This window comes from Arachis hypogaea, chromosome 1 (genome assembly GCF_003086295.3).
Source record: "Arachis hypogaea cultivar Tifrunner chromosome 1, arahy.Tifrunner.gnm2.J5K5, whole genome shotgun sequence".
Taxonomy (NCBI): Eukaryota; Viridiplantae; Streptophyta; class Magnoliopsida; order Fabales; family Fabaceae; genus Arachis; species Arachis hypogaea.
This window is the reverse complement of record NC_092036.1, coordinates 9,311,466-9,338,404: the sequence shown is the minus strand read 5'-3', so window position 1 is coordinate 9,338,404 and position 26,939 is coordinate 9,311,466. Positions and strand designations below refer to the sequence as shown.

The window sequence follows — 26,939 nt, the reverse complement described above, 5'->3', positions numbered from 1 at the left end:
TTGTTCATATTATTGGTTTTTATAAATTTTTTAATAAAAATAAAAATATATAAAAAAGAATAATACTAAAAAAATAATAATTCAAAAATATTTTATTTTATTTAATATTTATAATTTTATGTGTGTAACATCTATAATTACACACTTATTACATTTAATATTATATATTTATTTCAAAGAAAGCAACATCATTTAAAGATATATTTTTTTTACTGAAAATAAAGAGACTCGAACCCGCAACCTCTTATATGAATATGAAGAGACTATATCATTTAAACTATAACTTATTAACATTTAAAGATGTATTTATTTCGACAAACAAACAATGAATTTAATATTATGTATTTTTTTTTCAAATTATTACAATGTTAAATTTTTCTTTCATACATTATATATTGCCTTCATTATCACACTAAATTCTTCCTAAACCTTCAAAACAATATCATAGCAACTATTGACATTACAAATATAGTTAAAAGTAATAATTGAATGTATAATTTTTGAGTTTTCAATTCATTTCAGTTTGTCAATTCTCTAGATAAAATTAAGCTAGCTTAACTTGATCCACTTTTTTATAAATTTCATACTTTTACGTTCAATCATTTCTTTTTATCAATTGTCAACTAATAATGCAAATAATTTACACCACATCTTTTTAATAATAACAAAGCTGAAATAATTAAGCATGTTTTTTTACATTATAATTCAGACATCTAAAAAATAATTTGTTAGAATTAGAATTTATTATTGACCAACAGAGAACAGAATGGCACCCGCAGCTATATTACTCTAGTACTCTCAAAGCCCTGTTTTAAATTGGGATCCTGTCGTTGAGCACATAAAATTCTGGCTATCACTTGAAATCATGATCCTAAACCTGCAATGATACATAAAGAAAAGAACAATGAGAAAAAGTAGGAAAAAATGAGAAAGAAGAAGAAGAAAAAGAAGATTGGAAACATTTTGTGGTTTAGGTCATAAAAGAAAAAAAAGGCCAAATCAATATAATTATACTTTTAATCCAACTCAGCTAGCTGTTAATATGTCCAGCATGGCAGGGTGAAACCACATCACTAATGAGGTAGAATTTCGGTGATAAAAAATATATGAGAGACTATTATGGTACACTTTTTTAAATTTGAAAGACAAAATTATAGTAATTAAAATTTTTAAGACTAAATCAGTATAGTGTAATTCGTCAATATTAGAGATAAATTGACTAAAGCTTAACTCTTACAAACTACCTATGATTTTCAATTTATCGCTCCAAATATTTTTATAAAAAATTGTATAAACAAAAATAATGTATATGACTGTATTTATTTTTGAGAATAAGATAAAATAAGACGTTGAAAATAAGATACAAAAGACAAAAATATAAAATTTTGTATTCTTGTATTCTATTTAGTGATAAATTAGAACATATTATGAAAATTCAATTTTTTTTGTTATTTTTTCATCTAAAAAATTTGAAAAAAAATATAATAATAAAAAAATATAATTATAAAAATTAACAATAATAATGAAAGAAAAAATAAAAAATAAATTAGGTCCAAATATCTCTGTGCCCTTTGCACACAAAATAACACAATATTTCTCTTCACCGTGTGTCTTTATCTCAATATTTCATCCCTATAAACAAATATAAAGTAATTTTTTCTCTCTCTCTCTCTCCAAAGACGGGAAGTTAATTTTGAAGTGTAGCAGTTTTGGGTCCATAAATACCTGTGTGTAGGCAAGGGCTAAGAAACCAAAACCACTTCCATATTTTGCAAACCCTTTTCATCACCCGAGAGGAAGTTTCAGGATTTCGCTTAACTCCAAATACCTATATATCAGGTACAAACAAATTAATTAAAATTAGAATTATTTTTTGTGCTTTTATGTCTTGATTATTATTATTATTATAACATCTTAGCTTGAAGCATGGAGCTTCCACATCAAAGTGGTGGAGGTGGTGATGCTCATGAAGGATCTTCATCTCAGAAGAGAATGGGAAGAGGGAAGATCGAGATCAAGCGAATCGAGAACACGACGAATCGGCAGGTGACGTTCTGTAAGAGGCGGAACGGATTGCTGAAGAAAGCTTATGAACTGTCTGTCCTTTGTGATGCTGAAGTTGCTCTTGTTGTCTTCTCCAGCCGTGGCCGTTTGTATGAATATGCTAACAACAGGTTCAAATCTCTTAACTATTTCTATATTATTATACTTTAATTTTCCTTAAATACTTTTAAACTTGTTTATACACATAACCACATCTTCATGTTCATGATGCTGCCTTATTATCAGATTTTTTTTATGTAATCAACACAAAAAAGTTGGTAATTAAAAAAATAATGTTAAGTATATACTAAAATCAGCTACTAAAGTAAAATAGAGAAACTATATATACGTATATTCGTACACAAATATATATTAGCTAATTTCAATGGCTGATTTTGGTGTGTAAATAGTATTTTTTTAAAAAAAAAAATTATAAATAGATGAATTTGATTATTATTAATTAGTAAAATCTTTTAGACCTAATATGTAATTATTTAATTTTCTTTTATCCCACACAAAGTGAAACCTTTTTTAATAATAAAAAATTATTTAAGGTCCTAGGTGATTATTTTCTTCAATTCCACAACCTCTTTTGTTTTATTTTTTTTTAAATAAAAGTATTTTGGTTTATAATTCTAATTAATTTTTAATTTCTTTGTGGACTGTGTATGTGTATGTATATAGCATATTTTATTTTGTGTCTATTTTTTTTTCTTCTTTCTTGCTTTTTTTATGCTTCTGGATCAGTTTGTTCGGTCTGAACTTTGAAAAGGTTGCAGATCTGTGCCAACTAGGAGATAGTAATAATAAGCCATAATAAAGTACTATATATATAAATATAGCAGAAGAAGAAGAAGAAGAAGAAGATGAGTAACAACTTTAATTAGGGTTTCAAAGATTTGAAGGCAGAGATAGATCTTAGCTTCTTTGTGTAATTAATGTGTATATATTTTTCTCATATATGTTGTTATGTCCAGTCCTCTCTTTCTTTCCCTTCATATGAAAACCTCAAAACCTAGAAATTTCTGCCACAAATATAAAAGCTGTCTTGCACTCATTCATCCCTTTGCTTCTGATCTGATCTCTCTACTACTTCTAAACAATTTGTCAGATTAGGTCAATTTGATCATCCAAAATTTAAAATTAGGGTTAGATTTTGACTAGTTAGTCACCAAGAATATATATGAATTAAATTTTTATGTACCGTCAATATAAAAGAGTTTTATATAGACAATTAATCATATATCATTACATCATCAGCAAAAATAATTTTTAAATTTATTACTTCAAAAATTATTTAAATATATAATTGTGACTGAATGATTGTGGTGTAAAATTTTATTTGCATTAAAATTAATATAAAAAAATATAAAAAATTAATTTTTAGAAAATTTTTCAAATATATTAGTATATTGGTGTTTCAAGTGAATTTTAACCGTTGATCTTAATTATATATATTATATATTCTTTTTATAATTAAGATCAACCGTTAAAAATCATTAAAATACCAGTGTATTGGTACATTTTAAAATTTTTCTAAATTTTAATTAACTAATACCAGCTATCAATTTTTTTATTTTTAAAAAATATTATTTTTAAAATATTTAAAATTTATTATTTATGGTCTAAAATTTTAAATAAATAAAAAATTAAAAAAAATTGGTTGACGTTGGCTAAAAAAATTAATTCACCGATCAAATTAAAAATCTCCTTTTTGTTAAAAAATAAAAATAAAAAACATTAAAATGGATCCGTTGGACCTTCTCTATTTCGTACAATCTAAGGTAGTAATTATCGAAAACCAATTAGTTTGTAGGGTTTGTGGAGTCAAAGGGCTCAGATAGATTCCTTTAAAGTTGAAACCAATTTTTCTCATCACCATATCTATGGCAAATATGTTGTGTCTAAAGGTTCATAAAAGTCCAAATTTGTTCCCAGCTTTCATAAATTTTGTCCTTTCTAATACGGTGTGTTGTGAAGGAAATCATAAGATTATATTTTCAGTTAGGGTTTCTCACCTACACCATCCAATCCTATTAGTAAAAAATAACTACTCATTATTATTTGCACAAATTTGTGTTAGATATATAATTATTATTTATGTATCTCTAACTACTTATTAACTGAATTTTTTTTATGAAAATTTGTAGCAAAAGAAATTTGAAGTATTAAAATATTATTTACACACCAAAATTAACTACTATATATTTAGTCTATAAATATATGTATAATTTAACTAATTTTTAATGTGTATATATTTAATATTTTTTATATATATTTTATATTAGTGACCGATTTTAAGGTTTATTTTAGTGTAAACTTAATATAATTGTTAGGGTGTTAGGGTTGGGTGTTAATGAGTGTTTAAGAGCACTTAATGGTGATAATGATATCAAATTGTTCTATTTAACTCGTTACGTTATTAAATGGATGAAAAATGATAAATATTTATCAGAACTTTTTTTTTTTCCTTTTTATATGCATTAATATAAAATAATATACAAGTGTTACATAATTAATTAATAACATTATAGAAAGTGTCAAATGAATTTTTTTTTTTTTCATATGGATAGATAAACGAAAGTTGACCACCGAGCTTTTTTAAGCACTTATTTTCAAATAAAAAGGAGTTTTGATTTTTAAAATTAAATAAATGCAAACGAGGAATAAGGAAGTTACTAAATATATACATAGATTCTATGTGAGTGTATTTTAACCCAGATAATTCAAAAAGCGTATTAGTAACTGTTGCATTGTTATGCAATGCTGAATTTAAATTTATTATTGTATAGCAATATAGAAGTTACTAAATATGATTTTTGAATCACGTGAATATCTCCATATAAATTATTAATTATTTTTCACTAGAATAGATATTGAGATCTTCATTCATTTAAAGTCTTTCTTTTTCATTTGTGTGTAAGTTCCCCCCCCCCCCCTCCCTCTCAAACTCCTAGTTTTTTTAATATAAGAAATAAATAAAATAATATTTCACTCTTTTGCGAGATTTCTAAATAACATTTTTTTATTTATTTATAAAATATAAATTTTCTTCTCTTGCCTAATTTTTTTACATAAAGCAAAAAATTAAGTCCCTTTTATACTTTTAAATCAAATTTTTATTGACTTATGAATTTAATTTCATCAAATAATTAGTTTTCAAGTTATAAATTTTATCTTTTAATTTAATTAACTTACTAAAACATTTTAAATATTTAAAAAAAATGAGGGCGGGCCGACTGGCAAATTTATAAAAACATATTTTATAAATTATTTGAATCAACCAAATAATTCTTACTGGTTTATATATATATGATTATTGAAAGAGATCTTGATTTAACGGCCAAAGTGCATGTATCCTATTTCAATTTTATAGAAAAAAATATATATTTTATAAATAAAGAGAAAAAAATATTATTTAGAAATTTCTTAAAAAAATATTATTTTTTAATAAATAACAAAAATACTATTCGTAATCAGTCACTAATATATTTGTGTATAAATAATGCATATGTGGTTTAATTTATTTTTAATGTGTATTTATATTTCAATAAATATTTTATATTTATGCCTGATTTTAGTGATTAATTTTGATATACATGTAAAGTAAATCGATAAATAAATATTATCCAGAAAGAAGCTAACAGAGGATTTACAAGTTATTATAATTCTTTCTGAAATTTTCTAATTTTTTATTATATAAATTATAAAGCAACAGCATGATAATAGATTCTAAGAATAGATAAAAGCAAAGTCGTCTCTCTTTTCTTTTGTTTTCATGTTTGTGGAAATAAAGCTTCCACTATTGATGTCAATTTCCTATGAACACCAATTTACTATGCATGTCTTCTGATGAACATTTCAATGAAAAAGGAAGGTTACCCCTACATTCCTCACTACACTATTTACATATATATCTCACTTTTTATTATTTGCATTGTTATATAATTAAATATTGCTATACCAATATTTCTTTCAAGTTATTAGGGTCTGTTTGACTTTGACTATGTTTTCATTTCTCAGGTTTTTTTTCCTGATTTTGTGTGAAGATAAAGAAAGTAATAAAATTATGTTTTTCTATTTTTTATATCTTATTCTTTTATTTTTGCAAAACATTATTAAAAATAAATAAAAAATAAATAATCATAAAATCTTTTTAACTCTACCGCATGAAAGTAGCTAGAATTGTTTGATGATTCTAAGTTTCTAACTCAATTCTAAAAGTTATATAGATCTTATTATTTCCAAATTTGGGAGATTAAAAAAGTATTTTTGTAATTTTCTTTAACATACAAATCAAAGAAAAAATTTCAATAAAGCATATTATTAAAGAAGAAATCAATTCATATGTGTAGAGATTCAGCTTCAGCTAGTGTATGTTTTAAGAAAATAATTTGACAACTTTACCCTTTATTAAATGATCGAATAAGGAAATTAATTAATTAATTAGTTAAACAAACAGAAAGTACAAAGTTCTGAGCTGCATTGAGTTATTGACAACATGCATCAGTTTTCCACGGACATTTGCATTGAAAGTGAAGGTAGAAACAAGGAAGAAAATTCAAAGTTTTATGATATTTTTATGCAATAAAATAGAGACATATCTTATTTAATTCGTACGCTTTCTCTTTAAGGAAATATAGTAACGTTAGGCATATATATTAAGACAAAAGAAATTTCTTATAATTAGCAAGATTTTTGTTTTTCACATTTGTTTTTATTTGAAGTGTTAGGGCAACAATTGAAAGGTATAAAAAAGCATATTCTACTTCCACAAGCGCAGAATCTGTGTCTGAAGCTAACACGCAGGTAAATCTATTCAAATAATACTAATAATATAAATAAATAATATATTTATTACTATTTATAAATGCATTGTTGAATCATAATTGACATATTTTTCATAATTCACTTCTATAATAATAATAATAATAATAATAATAATAATAATAATAATAATAATAATAATAATAATAATAATAAGGGGAAAATGGTCTTGAAATAAAACTAATTAAACATTACATAAATTCTTTTATGGAAGAGTTCATTAAATTATGCGTAATTAATATAGTAATTTAATTTTAAATTACTAAAATCTCATAGCGATTGTTCTATTAGCTTATGGAAACTGGAAGATAAATTAATATTATCAAATGATAGGTCAAATTATACATAAATTTAACATGTAAAAATAAATCTTCTTATATATTTATTTGAATTAAAGACTAAATTGTTAATTTATTGCATCATTTCATACTTTTATAGGAGTATGAAACTTATGAAATATTTTTGCAATCTTAAACTGCATTTGATATAATATTTCTTGAAAAACTTATTTCTATACAAATTTTAACTATAGATTATAATAATTGAATACTTCTATATTTTATATGCTAATAAAAGTATACAGAAGAGACTTTTCATGCAATAATACATTATAGGAGATAATTTATTCTCCGATTTTCGAAATATAAAAAAAAATTTGCCAAATCTAATTTATATTAACCAAATTACCCGCACTAATAATGGTTTAATTAAGGTGGATTTTCCTTTTCAAATTATTGCCTTTCATCATATTTAAGGTTGCGTTTGATTATTAGAACAGCATAAAATATGATATTGAGAATAAAACATAAAAAATAAAGATACAATAATTAATATTTTAGTATATTATTTGATGATAAATTAAATATAAAAAGAATAAATTATGAAAATTAAATTTATTATTATTATTTACACACAAAATTTTTAAAAAAAAATAAAAAAATGAGTTGTGTCTTTTATTAGTATTATTGTGCCATTTCTATTAAGAAAGATACAAAATACATTAATTCAATATTTTTAAACACAATGTCTGTATTTATGTTTCATCTGCTAAATATAATTTTATATTTCTGTGTTTCTATCTCAATGTTATGCTTCAGTAAAATGGAACTTCATTAATACAGTATCAAAGGATAAAGAAAAAAAAATAACTAAAATTGAATTAAAAAATACAGAAAAAATAAAATAAAAGAACTAAATTAAAAAAAATATAAAGAGAATAATTTTATCTTTTATTTAATTTTTTAATGCAAAGACTCATTCAATCTTATTTATATACACTATAGTTTGAAATAAATTAAAATTAAATGGAAGAAAATTACTCTATTTTTTATTCAATTTTCTAATATAAAAAAAAGTCCACTCAATCTCACGTGTATATACTATGATTTTATTACGAAAATTAAAAAAGAATTATATTTTTATTCATTTCATTTATGTCCATCTATCTATAATAATTTAAGAAAATTTTATATATCTCATATTAAGTTAAAATAAAAAAATCTATTAACCCATTAATATAAAATCTAAATTGTTAACTAAATTAAATAAATAAAATTAAAATATATAAAATTAAATTAAGCATTTTAATACTTAAAAACATAAAATAATAACTGTTAAATAATATTTACACTTCTCATGTTAGGAACATCTAAAGTACGTATATTATTCATCTTGAATCTATATGTATATACCAAATTTTCAATACATATTGGTTTTACCATATTTTGATTCTCCTCCATATATAGTTCTCTAAACAATAATATGTACCAATATCAGTATTACCAGCAAGAATCAACCAAATTGAAAAGACAAATCCGAGAGATTCAAAATCTAAACAGGTACTTTTAATTAATTTCTTATATTGATGAATATATAATTAAGTGATTAAATAAAAAACCAATGCATTATTTTGTTTTTCAGGCACATCCTTGGTGAAGCACTCAGCACTCTAAGCCTTAAGGAACTAAAGAACCTTGAAAGCAGATTGGAGAAAGGCTTAAGCAGAGTCAGATCCAGAAAGGTATATAATTTTTTCCATTATGGAATATTTCAAGAGTATCAAATATTTTTGGACACAGTAAAGATGATAATGAGTCTCATGCTTTTTTGTTGAAATGAAAAATATTTAAAATTCTAACTTATTCTCACTTCTAAATGTTATTGCAGCATGAAACATTGTTAGCTGAAGTTGAATTCATGCAAAAACGGGTACTTATATATCATTACTTTAATTTGGTCATATTATTATTATTATTATTATTATTATTATTATTATTATTATTATTATTATTAATTTACTTTATTTATTTATTTTTGTATTATAACACTATTAGAAAATAATATTAAATTAAAATGTAAGTATTTAAAAAATGTGTATACTTACAATGTATGTGCAGGAAATTGAGCTGCAAAACCACAACAATTTTCTGAGAGCAAAGGTCTGTTCCTCAATCTCTACATAACCACACCTTTAATTTTATTTATTCATTGATAAGGTAAATTTCAATAGAAAACTTTACAAAAGAAAAGTTTAAAAGTATGCCTCAAATATTTTAATTGTTTCAATTTTATTTTAAACATTTGAAGATAATTTTAACAGAAGAAATTGACTGAAAATTCAAATTTTGTAACAACAATTTAGATGTAGTTAAAATTTTATCTTAATAATGTTTAATAGAGTTGCAAATAACAAATTTTACATCATGAATAAAAGAAAAAATCTCTGATTCAAAAAATAGAGACCGCATTTAAATTGGAATTCAAATGTACACTAAATTTATTAATTTTTTACGATCAACAAAACGCTTTAACAAAATAATCACTTTTAAATAACATTCTAAAGCAATTTTACATATATAACAATTTCTTTGAAATTCAATATTTCCGCTACGAAGGGGAGTCTCGGAGCAGCGGATGAGTTGTCTCCACGTGACCTCAAGGTCACGGGTTCAAGCCGTGGAAACAGCCACTGATATAATTATCAGGTTAGGCTGCGTACATTACAACCTTGGTTGCGGCCCTTTCCCGGACCCTGCGTTAAACGCGGGACGCTTGTGCACCGGGTTGCCCTTTCAATATTTCCGCTACATCATTACAAGGGATTTTTTTAATTACTTATGCTAAAATTAATTATTTTAATAGAATACTCGGTATTAATGGTCACTATTGTCCAAAAAAAAAAAAAAAGCATTTTAAAGTATTGTTGGCTATGGAAAGATTATAATAAAATAAAATAAAAAAATTATGCTGGGAAAGTATGCATGCCACATGATGGCATATGTGCTGTAAATTGTAAGATTATTATGTGCTGAAAAAGTGAATAATTTTGTTGAAAATATTTTTCAACAGTAAAATACTATAGAATTTAATTCATCTGAATCCAAAGTAAAATATACTGTTTCTTGAAATACATATATTATATCTATGAATCTATCATTAACTTTTAAATTTATTTTTATATTTTGTGGATATATATATATATATATATATATATATGTTGGTGCAGATAGGTGAATTTGAGAGAGCTCAACAACAACAACATCAACAGGAACAAAATTTTTTAATGGCACCTGGTGGAGGAACTATATGTGACACAATTGCATCTTCACAACAACCACCACCACCATTTGATCGCAACTTCTTTTAGGATCTGCTCACCAATATTGTTGTGTAAGCATCCATTTATATACATCTACTTCTGTTCTTCCACTGCTTAATTACTATAACAAAATATAAGATATGATGATAATTAAATAATTAAAGAGAAAATAGGAGAACCGATAGTAGGAAACTTAATGGAGAGATTTATGGTAGGTACTCATACAAAAACATCATGAAAAAGGCATTGTAAATCGTTATATAATTTGACATGTTTAACCGAATTATTTAACTAACGATTTAGAATATTATTTTCATGTATCTACATAAATTCAAATATAATCCTAGTTTTGACTATCTCCAGATTTTTTTTTTTTAAAATACTATTGGTAATAAAGTTATTTTCTATATACATAGTAAAGAATTATATTTAATAGTAAAGAATAAGGGAAGATAAAGTCAAATTATATTTCATTTGCTTGAGTTCCCTTAGCAATGCAACATTGATCATTATTATTTTGGCATGTTTCTCACAACCTTATTTTACCTTTATTTGACTGCAGCTGATAGAGGGTGGTGGAAACCAATGGAAGTTCAAGAACAGCCTTCACATAATTTAATCTATCTGAAATATATATAGTTCCAATAGTAGTGTGATCCTTAATTATAATGCTTTTGGAATTTACTTTAGTTACAAAATTTCTTCCAACTAGGAAGGAAAGAACCAACTTTTGCAACCATATACCGAACATAATATTAATATTATTGATGCTGATGTATCTCTAAATAAGAACCACTTTCTTTCTCACTTTTTTTTCTCCGTGTATGTTTCTGTTTGCTACCTTGCTCCTATGAGTTAAATGAAGGAAAATATTTTAAAAAATTTAATTTTTATACACTCTGATTGAATACATAAAACTAAAACTATCAGTGCCTCAATAACTGGGTAGTGATAATATTCGGAATATTGAGATTGCTTCATCACACCCATCTATATTAAGTACTAATTAACTGGGTAGTGATAATTAAATTAAATTTTGATTAATCTATATATCACGTACTCAAAAGAATATTTATAATATAATCACAAAAACCATTGGATTGCATGCTAAAACAAACTGCATACAGATTAAAGAACTATCCAACTGAAATTTCAAATCGAGCAAAGCATTTCTCCATTATTATAAAAACTGTTTTTGTGATGCTTGAATCTTTCTAAATATAGCTTCATCTATTTATTTACTATTTACATTGACATGGCTTAATTAACTGATACAATACTATGCAGAACGTGTTGGTTATTAGAGACTGAAGGCAAAACCTTCTTCCCTCTAACACCACACGTTATCTTTGGTTCAATCTATATAAATATTTTGAAGAACTTTGTTCATTTTTCACCCTGTAATTATTCCACATCTCCTGGTAAATTTATTAGAGAAATTTACATATCGACTCCATAAACTTCGAACCTCTGGGAAACTAATTTCAAGCCATGGTTTTGCAGGGCCGGCGAAATGAATAACTGCGGCGGCTTCCACTCTTTCTCTGCTGATTTCGGCAGAGCGACGGCGATGGCCTAAATCAGTCACAAGCATTGATGAGTTTATAGAATGTACTTGACCCTCAAATGCAATCAATGCAGGAGGAAGCAATCCTGGATTCCACACTTCCAATCCAGACTTCAGGTTCTGAAGAATCAGATATGAAGAGAAGAAAACTGCTCAAGTAAACAATACTATACCATAATTACTAAATAAATAAACCATGAAAATTCTGAAGATTTTTTGCAAATTGCATCACATATTATAATATAAGTGAAACATTTTATGAAAATTTCAAATATCTAAGTTCTGCATCAAGAATGAGACACCATTTTAAAGGAAAAATTGAAGGTGCTAGACATTCATCATCAAGTGTATTATTGTATACTTACAAGTTTCAACCAATGATGGTAAATCTCAGTGATATTTGTGTTCCTCCAAGCTTCAAGATCAAATATATTCATGCCATACAGCCATGTACAACGGTCGCCGTTGAAGCTTGATGAAATGAGAGGATGTGAGAAGTTTAAGTAGTCCATGTATTTAGTCCCAGCAGAGCAGCAACCATTTCCACACCATGACCTGAATACTGAACCGCTGACTTTACCATTAAGATTTAGTTCCCACAAAGAAGAGATGTCTTGTTGCACTACAACATCATCATCCAGAAATACTATCTTCTTGAGATCTGGAAACAGCTGTTGTGGTCGAAAATCAGACGATGAAACAATCATCATGAAGAATTGAGGCTTTGTTATTAATAGTTGCTTAGTGATGGTTGTTCAACTGTTTAGACTTTGTTATTTATGAATGTATCAAAAGATTAAAATGACCATCATTAACAAATTACCTTAGGGAGGTAAATGATGAGATGATTCATCAATGAACGGCTGCTAGGCCTTAAAGTGTCCAAATATCTGTTATGATCTTGACTATGGTTGAGGTCTTTCTCTTTACTATGATAATGCTTCCAAATTAAGTGATTAATATCCAGCATATCTTTAATACCAGCATTTACTTCTGCAGACCAATCATATTGGTGCAATCCCCTTACTTCCACAACTGCTGATTCAATTGAATTGGTGGAAAACCAAGCATGCATTGGAGTATAAGTTTCCTTGTTAGTAACAATGTGAAAGACTAGTTTTTCTGGGTTGGCTGAATTTCGAACTGCAGAGGCCACAACAACAGAGGCAGCAAGGACATTGTCAGTTAGGAGAACCAGGTGGCGAAAATTAGGATCGATGAGGCGAGTCGCGTATTCGGGAGAAGGTAGACGAGAGCGAGCAATGGCATTTACAGCATACTCTTCAACTAAATTCAAACTAAGACAATGGAGACTTTTGGGAATACCCTGTGAAGCAAGATGCCAGTAAACTGACTCCTGCTGTTTTGCTAACTGCGCTTTGCGTTCCATCTGTAACAACTGAGTGTAAACCAGAAAAAAAAATGCATATTTTGATTATGATAGTTTACTTAAATGGACTGTAATGCAAGAACTTATTTAAAGGGAGGGACACTTTGATTATGATGTATCATCACCCAAATTCTCATAATGCTAATTTTAGAATTAATAAAATCATAGCTGCTTTAAAAATTAAAACATTGATACTTAATTGTGTGCTACGATTGATCAATTCATTAAGTTTCAATTCAACTCATTATTTTCTTGTTATGCTAGCTTCCCTCACTCCTCACATTCCTGATTTATAACATGAACTCTCTGTGGAGACATAATGTACACCATAACGAAATTCAGCTGTTCTTGTTAAGTAATCATATGTAGATTCAAATCAGTTTCCTCTCTTGTGGTGCTTCTCATGATTTTCAGTCTGAAATCACCACACTGAACCAAGCAATTTATTTCACATTAAAGGGTAACTATCAAAAGCAAACACAGTAAATGTACCATGGCTTTGGTCTTGAAAGCAAAAGTCTTAAGGTCTTGTTTTGAGGTAAACTCTTTCACAAGTTCATTGAATGACTCAGCTCCTATATCATCATTACCCTCATTTGCCTCCATTAGTGCTCTGGTAAGCTCATCTCTTAGTTTCTTCGTGCACATGCATAACAAATGTTAAGTGATTGATAATCATAACAAAGATAATTAAGTTTCATTAACGAGTACACACAATAAAATTTTGATGTGTAGCTGTATTTCTTTTTCTTTATCTAATATGATATAATATCTGTAGTCCTTTACCATTGGATGAAATTAAATGTGGAGAACATCTTGTCTCATATATATTAATTTATAAAGAGATTTTTTTTTTCTTTATCAAAGGAGTGGAAGGACACTGCAGCAGAAAGCATGATAACTTAAATTAAAAAAGCTAAAACATGATGGATTAAAGGATTGTTTTTTTCTTCTGTACCAATTTGTAAGTTTTCTTTTGTGCAGTTTCATTTGATTGCATTAGTAATTCATACACTAGAATCTTCAGAGACTTTAACCACATGAAGCAAAGATTTTACAAGCAGAACATATGGATGAAGGACACTGGCAAGTCAAGGAACAGCTAAGAACAGAACTATCACAGTTCACAGAGTGGATGATGGACATTATCCACTCAAAAGTGATGATGGAGAGGACTGTGCCTAAGTTGGTGACAGATAGACAGACACTACCCTTCTTTGGTGGATAACTCTTTATCAAAAACTAAAAAGAAAGAGATATTGACATAATTAGTGACATGAATAGTCAAGGTAGCATTTTTATTTAGGGTGATCGCCGAATCGAATCGGATCGGATATGACCAAAATTTCGATTCGATCCGTCGGATCGGATTCAATATTGCAATTTTAAAACTTGGATCCAATCTGATCGGATCGGATCGTTTATCCGATATATCCATAAAACACGAAAATATTTTTAAGAGCATATTTTTATTAAAAAAATATCAATAAAATTCATTTTTTCTATTCTTTTAAATATGTTTACTCTTAAAATAATATTAAACATATTTTTTAAATAATAAATTAAAATAATACAATATGTATGTGTTACGGCCCAGCCCAAGGTCCACACGGGTCAACCCGACCCAAGCTCTACCCGACCCGGACGCCTGCATTCCAGTCGACCCGGACACGCGTCCTGTACGACCCACACACGGCTGCAGGGCAGCGCCCTTGGGATCATGGGCCTAACCTCACACGGGGCCCACCACTGACATGTATATAAGGGGAAGAATGGCTCTTCCCCCGAGGTACGTCACATCTTTCAGCCTTATTCTTTGCTCGCCTGCACATTACTAACTTAAGCGTTGGAGTGTCCTTGCAGGTGGCACCCCCCTTTTCATCACGACAAGTGCCCGGCTACTCGACTACCCGCAAGCAGCGTGACTCAAGCCAAGGTATCCCCCCTCTACATCTATCCACCCGACCTGTTCGGAACCCGACAAACGAACATTGGCGCCGTCTGTGGGGAACTTTGCCTGAATGGAAGTCGCGCCAGGTCCCGGCGACCGAGCTCGAGCAGCCGGAGCGGAGGGGGCAGCCTCCGTCGCCTCGCAAAGGGGAGGCCGGAGATCCCCCCAACAACACGCGAGAGCCCGACCATTCGGGGGAACGGGCGGCGATAGCGCCATAATAATGCAGGAGCTACGCCACAGAGTCCAGAACCTAGAACGACAACTAGCCGACCGGGAGAGGGACGCATGGTCTACCGACCCAAGCTACACCCCGTCTCCCGGGGGCGAGGAGGAAGAGAGCTCTCACCGAAGCCGCTCACGACGTATATCTGCATCCCGGATGGAAGCAAAGGGCACGCAAGAGGAATCACCCATTCCGAGAAGACGGAATGACACGGTCATCTACTCCCGCGGCAGACAATCTCGCCGAACGGCAAGAGGTCGTGAAGACGGAGAAGGGAAATCCGAGAGAACACGACAACCTGTGATAATGGGTGTCACGCCGTTCCACCGATCTATCCTCGAGGTCCGGTTGCCGAAGCACTTCGACAAACCAACGGACATGAGGTATGACGGAACTCAAGATCCTCTAGAACATCTCACGGCCTTTGAGGCTAGGATGAACCTAGAGGGAGTAGGCGACGAAGTGAGGTGCCGCGCCTTCCCGGTAACCTTAGCAGGACCAGCGATCAGATGGTTTAATGGCCTCCCTCAAAGCTCCATCTACAGTTTCACAGACATCAGCCGCGCGTTTCTGGCCCAATTTACAACGCGAATAGCGAAGGCCAAGCATCCTATCAACCTCCTCGGGGTAACCCAGAGACAGGGAGAGCCGACCCGGAGATACTTAGATCGGTTCAACGACGAATGCTTGGAAATCGACGGCTTGACCGACTCGGTGGCCAGTCTCTGCCTGACGAACGGCCTCCTCAACGAGAACTTCCGAAAACACCTTACCACGAAGCCGGTTTGGACGATGCATGAAATCCAAACGGTGGCCAAAGAGTACATAAATGACGAGGAAGTCAGCCGAATCGTGGCTGCCAACAAGCGGCAGTCCGGTTACGGCCAAGCTCGGCAGTCCGGTGGCGACGGGGAGAGAGCGAAAGAAAAGGTTAGGGAGGAGGCATCAAACAAAGTTCCTAGGCCGTTCCCTCGAGTCGGGAAGTTTACTAACTACACTCCACTCACCCTCCCCATTGTGGAAGTCTATCAACAAATAGCTGAGAAGGGAATCCTTCCGAAGCCCCGACCACTCAAGGACCGTACGGGTGGAAACAAGAACCTTTATTGTGAATATCATAAGGGATATGGCCATCAAACACAGGATTGCTTCGACCTGAAGGATGCGTTAGAACAGGCGATAAGGGAAGGAAAGCTAGCAGCGTTCTCCCATCTCATCAGGGAGCCGAGAAGACGTTATCGCGACCAGGATGAGGAAGGCAAGACGCGCTCGGCCAAGCGACGACAAGAGCCCGAAGACGGAGACCATGGCCTCACTGTGATAAACGTGGTAACAGCAAAAAATACCGCGCCAAAGTCCCGGTCGGCACACAAGAAAGACGCCAAGGTTCTGGCGATCTCGTCTACACCAATGCAGAGCACCAAAAAACCCCCATCCATTTCCTTCGGCCCAGAAGACCAATGGTTCAACGACGCCCCGGAAAACCCTCCCATGGTCATCACGGCCAGAGTGGGAACCGGCCTCGTCAAGCGGATCCTTGTCGACACAGGAGCCGATTCAAACATCATGTTTCGCAACGTGTTTGACGCACTGGGGCTAAAGGATGCCGACCTGACTACCCACCAGCACGAGGTTATCGGTTTAGGCGACCACTTCATCAAACCGGACGGAGTTATTTCCCTACCAATCTCGGTAGGACAGATGCAAGGCCGAAGATCGGCGATGGCCGAATTCGTAATCCTTCGAGACTCCACAGCCTACAACATCATCTTGGGGCGCAAAACAATCAATGATTTTGAAGCCATAATCAACACCAAGTTGCTAGTTATGAAGTTTGTCACCGATGATGGATCCATAGGGACCATGAGAGGAGACCTCGAGACGGCGGTCGCTTGTGACAACGCCAGCCTTTCCCTCAGAAAGAAATCCAAAGAAGCATCTGGCGTATTCCTAGCCGACCTTGATGCAAGAGTAGAGGACAAGCCGAGGCCAGAACCAGAAGGAGACCTGGAGAAATTTAGCATCGGCGACGAAGGGGAAAAGTTCACATTCGTTAACAAGAACCTCCCACACGAGCTGAAAGAACCTTTGATTGAAATGATAAGGGCCAACAGGGACCTGTTCGCATGGACACCGGCCGACATGCCGGGCATAGATCCACAAATCATCTCACATCACCTAGCCGTCAAGCCGGAAGCACACCCAGTGGCCCAACGAAGGAGAAAGATGTCGGCGGAAAGGGCAGAGGAGGTAGCCAAACAAACGGCCGGCCTCCTAGAAGCAGGCTTCATACGAGAAGTGGACTACTCGACGTGGCTCTCAAATGTGGTATTGGTGAAGAAACACAATGGCAGATGGAGAATGTGCGTGGACTACTCTGACCTTAACAAAGCATGCCCCAAAGATTGCTTCCCCCTCCCCAACATAGATGCGCTCGTCGACGCCGCGGCGGGGTACCGGTATCTGAGTTTCATGGACGCCTACTCCGGTTACAATCAGATACCGATGCACCGACCAGACGAGGACAAAACGGCGTTCATAACGCCAGGAGGAACTTTCTGCTACAAGGTAATGCCGTTTGGATTGAAAAATGCAGGGGCGACATATCAAAGGCTGATGAACAGGATATTCCACGACCTCATAGGGAAAACGGTCGAAGTTTACGTGGACGACATCCTGGCAAAGACAACACGACCTGACGACCTCCTAAACGACCTGGCAAGTGTATTTGCATCCCTCCGTCAACACGGCATGAGGCTGAACCCCCTCAAGTGTGCCTTCGCCATGGAAGCCGGCAAGTTCCTGGGATTCATGATAACTCAGAGAGGGGTGGAAGCTAACCCGGAGAAGTGCCAAGCAATACTTCAGATGAAGAGCCCGGGATGTATCAAGGACGTCCAGAGGTTGGCAGGAAGATTGACATCACTTTCTCGATTTCTCGGAGCCTCGGCGACAAAGGCCCTGCCATTTTTCAACCTCATGAAGAAAGGAATGGCGTTTGAATGGACACCAGCATGCGAAGAAGCCTTTCGACACTTCAAGGAAATCCTGGCGGCACCCCCCGTTCTCGGGAAGCCAAGAGACGGAGAACCACTATACCTATATCTCGCTATAACAAGCGAAGCCCTGGCCGCAGTACTAGTACGGGAGGACGGGAAAACCCAACAGCCGGTCTACTTCATAAGCAGGGCCCTGCAAGGAGCAGAGTTAAGATATAGCAAGTTGGAAAAGCTAGCCTTAGCACTCCTAACTTCCTCTAGAAGGTTAAAGCAGTACTTCCAGAGTCACCAAGTGGTCGTCAGAACGGACCAAGGGATTCGGCAAGTTCTCCAAAAACCCGACCTGGCGGGAAGAATGATGACTTGGTCCATCGAACTCTCTCAATATGACATACAGTACGAGCCCCGGCAAGCCATCAAGGCGCAGGCCATGGCGGATTTTTTGGTTGAAGTAACAGGAGACCCAGGCGAAGACATGGGTACACGGTGGAAGCTCCATGTGGACGGAGCCTCCAACCAGACCTTCGGAGGAGCCGGGATCATCCTAGAAAGTCCAAACGGGGTCGTATACGAACAGTCGGTTAGATTCGAGTTCCCCATCTCGAATAACCAAGCCGAATACGAGGCCCTCATAGGAGGCTTGACCCTAGCAACAGAGGTCGGCGCAAGAAGGCTGGAAGTATGCAGCGACTCCCAAGTCGTTACTTCCCAAGTAAACGGCAGCTACCAAGCCAAGGACCCCTTGTTGCAGAAATACTTGGAAAAGGTCAAAAGTTTGAGCCAAAGGTTCGAAGAGATCACGGTCCAGCATGTACCCAGAGAAAGGAACACACGAGCAGACCTCCTATCAAAATTAGCTAGCACGAAGCCAGGGGAGGGAAACCGGTCTCTCATCCAAGGCATGACAAAGGAACCAGCAATTGCACTACACATGACAACCTTAAGTTCTTCGTGGCTAGACCCCATCACCAACTACCTAGAACATGGCCAAGTCCCTAGCGATGAAAAGGATGCGGTGAAATTAAGGAGAGAAGCAGCCAAATACGCCGTCATCCAAGGACAGCTGTTTAGAAAAGGGCTTAGCCAATCCCTACTGAAGTGCCTACACCCCGACCAGACGGACTATGTCCTCAGGGAAGTCCACGAGGGCTGCTGTGGGCACCACATCGGAGGCAGAGCCCTAGCAAGGAAGTTAATCCGAGCTGGGTACTACTGGCCGTCGATGATGGCAGATTCCAAAGAGTTCGTCAAAAAGTGCATAAAGTGCCAACAAAATGCCAATTTTGCCAAGGCACCGGCCTCAGAGTTAAGCTTGCTAACGACCTCCCGGCCATTCGCTCAGTGGGGAATCGACCTCTTAGGGCCCTTCCCGGTTGGCCCTGGGCAGGTCAAATATCTCATAGTGGCAATTGATTATTATACCAAATGGATAGAAGCTGAGCCACTAGCTAGCATATCCTCAGCCAATTGCAGAAAATTCATGTGGAGGCAGGTGATAACACGATTCGGGATACCGGAAGTCGTCATCTCGGACAACGGCACACAATTTACTGACAAGAAGTTCACAGAATTTCTCAACGGCCTTGGTATAAGGCAAAGGTTCTCTTCGGTAGAACACCCTCAGACGAACGGACAAGTGGAATCTGCCAACAAGGTCATCCTTTCAGGGCTAAAAAAGAGGTTGGACAATAAAAAGGGTGCTTGGGCCGACGAGCTGGCATCGGTCCTCTGGTCTTACCGGACAACCGAGCAGTCCTCCACTAAGGAAACTCCTTTCCGACTAACGTACGGGGTGGACGCAGTAATACCCGTAGAGATCGGCGAACCAAGTCCGCGATTGCTTTTGAAGGGAGTAGAAGAAACTATAGAAAAGGACCTGATAGATGAAGCCCGGGAAATGGCCCATTTAACGGAAACAGCGCTAAAACAAAGAATAGCCCTGCGCTACAACACCAAAGTGCTCAAGAGGGACTTTGAACCTGACGACCTCGTTCTGAGACGGAATGATATCGGCCCGCCGACCCCCGGAGAGGGCAAGCTAGCGGCAAACTGGGAAGGTCCCTTCAGAGTCAAAAAGGTGATGGGAAAAGGAGCCTTTAAGTTAGAAAGGCTCGATGGCAAGGAGGTCCCGAGGACATGGAACGCGGACAACCTTAGAAGATTCTACTCCTAAAAGACGGAACGACATGCCGGCCAATCTAGCTAAGTAGCCAATTTGTCATTTATAGTAACTTTCAAGTCCTTTATGTGGTTGCCGAATAAGATATACTTATGCAAATTCTCCACCATATGGTATCTAAGTTTTTCAGATAAACCGTCCCGACGTGACTAACAACGACACGCGACCCGGGACTGATCACCCCGGGAAGCCGTCAACCACCGTCGTAACAAACAACTACACGAAAGGCCACGAGCCGCCGGTCTAAATGACTTCAAACCAAGAACGGTTAATAGGAACAATAACACGAGCAGTCGAGCAAACGACAAATATAAACCAAAACGGTTAAAAATGATAACGCAGATAAATAAAAGGTTTATCGCGACAACACGAGCAAGCGACCAAAAAGGTCATTGTTCACAAGCCAAAAGTTAAACGGCTAACATCAAATAGTTCACAAAAGCCAAAAACGGCAAAGACTAAAATAAGTTTACAAGTCAGAAGAAAGCGGCTAAACAGGAACTGTAAACAAGGATCATTTCGTGGAAGCATCGACAACCTTGCCGTCATGGATGACCTTGCGAACACCAATCGCCGACGTGTCGAACTCAGGGGCAATAATTTTAACTTGCGCTTTAAGGGCTTCCTCGGTAGCCAGGATCGCGCCCCTGCCCTGTTTGACGACGTCCTTGTACTTAGCCTTCCATGTCGCCAGTTCGGCCTCCACGGCCCTCTTCTCCTCCTCAACTTCGGCCGCACGCTTTTGCGCCGCAGCGACCTGACCTTCCAGAGCCATCTCGCGCTCGACCAAACGTTCAATCGTCGCGTCCGACTCTTTCTGTTTCTTCTCGGCAGCTGTTAACTTTTGTTCGGCGGCAGTCGCTTTCTGCTCCGCAGTGGTCTTCTTCTCGGCAGCATCCAACTTCTCCGAAGCTTGAGTCAATTGCCCCCGGAGAGTTTCCACTTCATCTTTTAATTCATTGTTGGCCTTCCCACTAGCCTCCAGCCTCCTGCGGAGGGACTCCATCCCGGACAGCTCAAACTCGGCCTTCCGAGCTATCACAGCACCCCGCAGAAGTGTTCGATACATCCACCTCGCTTGCCCGGCAAGGGAAGACTCGTGGAAATACTCCTCGGTGCCAGGGATCAGTTGGGTGTCTATAAAGTTGGATGCATCGAAATTCCTCTCCATGACGGTGAGGACCCCTTCGGGACTTGAGGACGCTTTCCTTTTTCTTTTAGGGGTAGGGACGACCACCTCCACATCATCGTCAGGGGCAGACGTCGAACCCCCTTGACCCACCACTTCACGAGGAGGAGAGGAGTGAACCGGTTTCTCGACCTCGACCTGGGCGGCTTGGGTCGAGGCCCCGGTTCCCCCAACCACGGCCTCCTGCCTCGGAGCTGCATTGTCCTCGGTAGGAGCTGTAGACGTCCCAGCGGCGGACTGGTCATTATCTTCTTCATCACCACCGCCAAGAAAAGTCTGAAACAAGTCGGAAAGACCCGTCACCGACGCAGACATATCCACTGCGAGAAAAAAGAAAGGAGGTCGGTTAATCGTCACAAAATATCAACAAAAGGAAAAAAAAAAAAAAAGACAAAGGGAAAAGTAAAAAGCTTCTCACAAATATAGTTACGGCCGGACTCCCGGTCACCCATAAGGAGATGGGGATTTACCGGGTTCTTCCCAAAAACTGCGTTTAGCACCTCGGCAATTTGCTGATCTACTGCCGACATGTTTTTATAAACTACCTTAATAAAACTATTGGCTCCTGCCCCGAAGCTCCAATAAGTCGGGATGAGCCGAACCCCCTCCAGAGATAACCAAAAGGGGTGATGACCTTTGGCCGGGCGGACCTTAAAATACTTGTCCTTAAACCCATGGTAAGAATCTTCGAACAAGCTGAAAATCTTCCGACCCTGAGCAGCCCGGAAGGACATAAACCCTTTCCTATGTTTCCCCTCCTTGGAAGGGTTTGTGAGGGTGAAGAAAAAGAGGAAGACATCTACGGACACCGGCAGATCGAGATACTCACAAACCATCTCGAAACAGCGGATCGAAGCCCAGCTGTTCGGATGCAACTGCGACGGTGACACAGAAATTCGGTTTAAAAGCGCCATTTGAAAGGCTGAAAACGGAATGCGAACTCCGACTTGAGTGAACATGGCCTTGTAGAACCAAATCCAATCGGCGACCTGGCTGGGTCGGAAGTTGATTTCATACAAACGCTCGTGAGGAGCCGGGACGAAAACGTCGTAATTGGCCTCCTCGTCGGTCCCTCCACACAGATACCCGGCTTGTCGGAACTCGGTGAGCTCCTCTTCGCCCATTTGATTGGGTGACTCCCTTATATCAGAGACGACCCAAGCATATTGGTCATACACCGCGGGGTTAACGGATGCACGGGAGACCGTGCGAGCCATACCTACATGGGGGTACCATCCAGTTAGTCTAAGAGATCGGTTGCTCAAGCCGAACACACACACCACCCTCACGACTTCCCGACTAAGGCCAAACAAGACTAAATGGCTAAAAGCGAGAGAAAGCCTACCCTGGAATGGTACTTTTCCCCCTAACACGTCTACTCGTGACTAAAAAGCTACACAGTAACATCAAAAACAACCAAATAACAAGCATACAGAAATAATGCATAAAGGGAGATTGATTTGATAATTACCTAAATTGATGGAAAGGAGATGGAGTTGCAAGTCTGGGAAAGTGCAGGATAGATGAACGAAGGTACCACAACAATGCTCTGAAATATTGCAACAGGAAAGAAGAAGAAGAGAAATGGAAAGTGTGAAAAGAGAAAGGAGCACAAAACCGACTGTTTAAAAAACTGCCCCCCCAAAGCGCGAAAACACCTGGGGGCAGAATAGTCTTTTCAGACGGAGTTTTTCCACCCCATTATGAGCATTCAATACTCGGCACGAGAAACGGAGCGACGAAACGGTTGCCTATGCAGACCAAGGGACACGCGCGTTGGGGGCGCATCCTCCCCACGAGCGGCCGACCAGACGACATGAGAGACTGCACGCCATTGGTAGCTTCCACGACTACCATTGGCGCGTGGGGGCACTGTTACGGCCCAGCCCAAGGTCCACACGGGTCAACCCGACCCAAGCTCTACCCGACCCGGACGCCTGCATTCCAGTCGACCCGGACACGCGTCCTGTACGACCCACACACGGCTGCAGGGCAGCGCCCTTGGGATCATGGGCCTAACCTCACACGGGGCCTACCACTGACATGTATATAAGGGGAAGAATGGCTCTTCCCCCGAGGTACGTCACATCTTTCAGCCTTATTCTTTGCTCGCCTGCACATTACTGACTTAAGCGTTGGAGTGTCCTTGCAGGTGGCACCCCCCCTTTTCATCACGACAAGTGCCCGGCTACTCGACTACCCGCAAGCAGCGTGACTCAAGCCAAGGTATCCCCCCTCTACATCTATCCACCCGACCTGTTCGGAACCCGACAAACGAACAGTATGATAATTATTAGTTAAAATAAAATATAAAAAGAATATTTACTTATTTATTTTTTTATTTTTGCGGATACACGGATATGCGGATACCGCCACAAAATCCGCAATCCATCCTATTAGTGTGTGGATCGGATCTATATCCGTAATTTTCGGATCAGATTCAGATAAACATCGCGGATATGCGAATCGAATCCGATCCATGAACACTCCTATTTTTGTTCCTCTATTTTTTTTTATATTACAAAGTTGAAATTCTTTCGTTTTTGAGAATAATAATGATCAAAATTTAAATTTTTAGAACATAAAAATTCAGATATCATTTTATAAGATCACTTCAAGTTATATCTCTAATAAGAACAAAAGCAAATGTAAATGTTTACCAATAGATGGAATAAGCATAACGAAAATAAGGGTTATGTTAGCCTTGATATTAACTAATGAACGAAATTTATATAAATTATTGGTGCAAATTATTTTATTCTAAAATTCAGTAGTTTTGTCACGTAAATAAACGTTATTTGTTTCAGATAATAAATACAGAAGATAAATATAACTATTTTGATTTATAGCAACTAATTTAATTAGATTTTAGTTCTAAAAAATTTACAGGGTGTAAAACTATTTTATGATTTCTAAGTTATATCACATATTATGATTGATTGTAAATCAATCACATATAGGAAGAATGAAATTCACAATGATATTTCAACTATATATATTTATATTCAATTTATATAATTTTCTTTACATATAATAAGATAAAAAAAAAATGAACATCTTTTGTATTACAAATTCTTTAGGAATTTAAAGAGTTAATAATCAAATTAGTCCTTAAAAAGTAACACATTTTTTAAATTTGTCTTTAAAATTTTTTTTTAATCAAATTAGTCTATCAAAAATTAAAATTTAATCATATTTATCTTTTAGTTATTCCATTAATAATTTTCGTTAAAAATTAATGTTGTAAAACGTTAATTGACAGCATACATAATACCTAACATATCTAATTGAAGATTAACTAAATATGTTTATGAAAATTTATTAATTTAATCATTATTTTCAATTACACAAATTTTATTTCCAATATAATCTAGCAACTAAATAAATAGATTTTCATAAATATATTTGATTAATATCTAATTAAACATATTAAATATCATATATGCTATTAATTAATATTTTACATAAGTCGTTCACACGAAAATTGTTGCTGGAGTTACATAAAGACAAATATGACAAATATGATTAGTTTATAATTTTTCAAAAATTAATTTGATTTATAAAATTTTTTAAGAGATGAATTTAGAGAACGCCTACACCTTTAACGAGTAATTTGACTATGAACCTGGGTTTAATGTTGCCGTTTCTTCTAATCTTCTGAACTTAAAAACTTTTAAGCTAGTAACAAAAGAAGAAGAATATGGTAAACGAAGCGCTTACCAATGACCTGTCAGCTCCACTGAAGAACCTCCATCCTCCACAGTCTGCAAAAATCCATTTACGTCAAAAACTCTATTCAATCTTTTAAAATATAGAAAGTTTCTTTCACTTTTTTACAAAGGTTTAGCTAATATTAGTTTTCATTATACGTATTAAATTAATAGAAAATTTTTAAATTTTTTATTTTAATAAATTCACAATAAATATTAGTTAGACTCATTTGGTAATTTACTTTCTCCATACTTGAAAAGTGATTAATTTACTTCTTCTCCACGTAACTAAATTATTAAAAATTATTGAAAAACTACCATAATAACTATTAAATAAAAAATACATAAATAATAAAAAAAAATCTAAAATCCAAGAACCTGAAACTTATAAAAACAGAAAGTAAAAAAAAAATACAAAAATAGAAAGTGTGAAAAAAAAGATAAAAAAAAAAGGAAAAATTATTCACCGAAAGAAGAGCGAACCGAAGCTGATTCGAGAACAAAGATTGCGATTCTGACAAACAAAAACGGCAACAATGTTCCGAGCACCAGCGCCGCCGGAATCGCCGTCCGTGCAGTAATCCGGCGACCGGAGGCTGGCTTCGACGGAATCTTCAGCGATACATCTTCTGCCGCGCCGCCACCGGCACCGGCGCCGCTCGATATCGTGAGTCTCTTTATTCCCTTGGCAGATATAGAGAACTTCATCTATCTGTTTCTGGAATGTTCCATTGGAATCAATTTCAGCTCCTCATCGTTCGTTGCTTCGAGATCTAAAGCTACATTAGCTTCACTAACTCAGTGAGTCACTCACCGAGTCACTTTTACTTCTTCAGTGGTTCAGTTCAGTGTGTGTGAGAGAGAGATGCATTTGTAATAGAAGAAAAAGTGATCATAGATTCATAGTAGACTAGTCACGGGTTCTAATTTTTTCTTTCCATTTTTTATAAAATATAAAATAAAATGAAATTCAGTTTATTCTTTCTGTTTTTTAAAGTAAACCAGCCAAATGTTATTCCAAAAAGTGTGGCTCTTACAAAATAGACGGTAAAAGAAATTATTTGAAAATATTATAGTTTTATTTTTCAATAAATAATTGGTTAATATTTTTTAAGTTTTTTGCCTTTTACTTGTCTATTAATTTGTATTGATTATTAGTTTATTAAATTTATTTTTTAAACAACAATGAAAAATTAAATACTCTACGGTCTCAAAGTTACAAATAGTTGGCAAAATAATTGTGAGATAATATTAATATAT

The 26,939-nt window shown here is 35.4% G+C and overlaps 2 protein-coding genes and 1 long non-coding RNA gene across 7 annotated transcripts; 2 read left to right on the top strand and 1 right to left on the bottom strand.

Annotated features, from left to right (window-relative positions):
• Positions 1-1,700: 1,700 nt before the first annotated feature.
• On the top strand, positions 1,701-11,275 carry LOC112795288 (agamous-like MADS-box protein MADS1). 2 transcript variants are annotated; one of them, XM_025837229.3, is made up of 9 exons: positions 1,701-1,839; positions 1,919-2,174; positions 6,771-6,852; positions 8,647-8,708; positions 8,791-8,890; positions 9,037-9,078; positions 9,267-9,308; positions 10,376-10,539; positions 11,031-11,275. In XM_025837229.3, exons 2-8 carry the CDS (start codon positions 1,927-1,929, stop codon positions 10,514-10,516), a joined length of 717 nt encoding a protein of 238 aa, XP_025693014.1. In that variant the 5' UTR covers positions 1,701-1,839; positions 1,919-1,926; the 3' UTR covers positions 10,517-10,539; positions 11,031-11,275. The 2 variants fall into 2 exon arrangements, with proteins under 2 accessions (XP_025693014.1, XP_025693020.1); XM_025837235.3 differs by having other exon boundaries at positions 1,704-1,839; positions 1,926-2,174.
• A 70-nt stretch (positions 11,276-11,345) lies between these two features.
• On the bottom strand, positions 11,346-26,644 carry LOC112795262 (probable galacturonosyltransferase 15). Of its 4 annotated transcripts, none has more exons than XR_011882030.1 (7): positions 26,147-26,624; positions 25,690-25,733; positions 13,918-14,061; positions 12,859-13,434; positions 12,401-12,706; positions 11,759-12,155; positions 11,346-11,409 (listed from the first exon to the last, which is right to left on the bottom strand). XR_011882030.1 is itself a non-coding variant. In XM_072237133.1 (7 exons), exons 4-7 carry the CDS (start codon positions 14,029-14,031, stop codon positions 11,862-11,864), a joined length of 1,290 nt encoding a protein of 429 aa, XP_072093234.1. In that variant the 5' UTR covers positions 14,032-14,061; positions 23,441-24,225; positions 25,690-25,733; positions 26,147-26,593; the 3' UTR covers positions 11,614-11,861. The 4 variants fall into 4 exon arrangements, 3 of the variants coding, with proteins under 3 accessions (XP_072093234.1, XP_025692990.1, XP_072093232.1); XM_072237133.1 differs by lacking the exon at positions 11,346-11,409 and adding an exon at positions 23,441-24,225 and having other exon boundaries at positions 11,614-12,155; positions 26,147-26,593; XM_025837205.3 differs by lacking the exon at positions 11,346-11,409 and having other exon boundaries at positions 11,614-12,155; positions 26,147-26,644.
• Positions 12,056-12,995, top strand: LOC140184687 (uncharacterized). Its single transcript, XR_011882071.1, has 2 exons — positions 12,056-12,192; positions 12,430-12,995. It is a non-coding gene; the product is annotated as an uncharacterized lncRNA (long non-coding RNA).
• Positions 26,645-26,939: the final 295 nt, after the last annotated feature.

Coding starts and splice junctions, on each gene's coding strand:
- LOC112795288 (XM_025837229.3), top strand. CDS start 1,927: ATGGAGCTTCCACATCAAAGTGGTGGAGGTGGTGATGCTCATGAAGGA. Junction 6,853..8,646: donor TGTCTGAAGCTAACACGCAG/GTAAATCTATTC, acceptor TACCAATATCAG/TATTACCAGCAAGAATCAAC. Junction 9,309..10,375: donor ACAATTTTCTGAGAGCAAAG/GTCTGTTCCTCA, acceptor ATGTTGGTGCAG/ATAGGTGAATTTGAGAGAGC.
- LOC112795262 (XM_025837205.3), bottom strand. CDS start 26,387: ATGAAGTTCTCTATATCTGCCAAGGGAATAAAGAGACTCACGATATCG. Junction 12,707..12,858: donor TCATCATTTACCTCCCTAAG/GTAATTTGTTAA, acceptor CGACCACAACAG/CTGTTTCCAGATCTCAAGAA. Junction 12,156..12,400: donor ACCATCATTGGTTGAAACTT/GTAAGTATACAA, acceptor CTGATTCTTCAG/AACCTGAAGTCTGGATTGGA.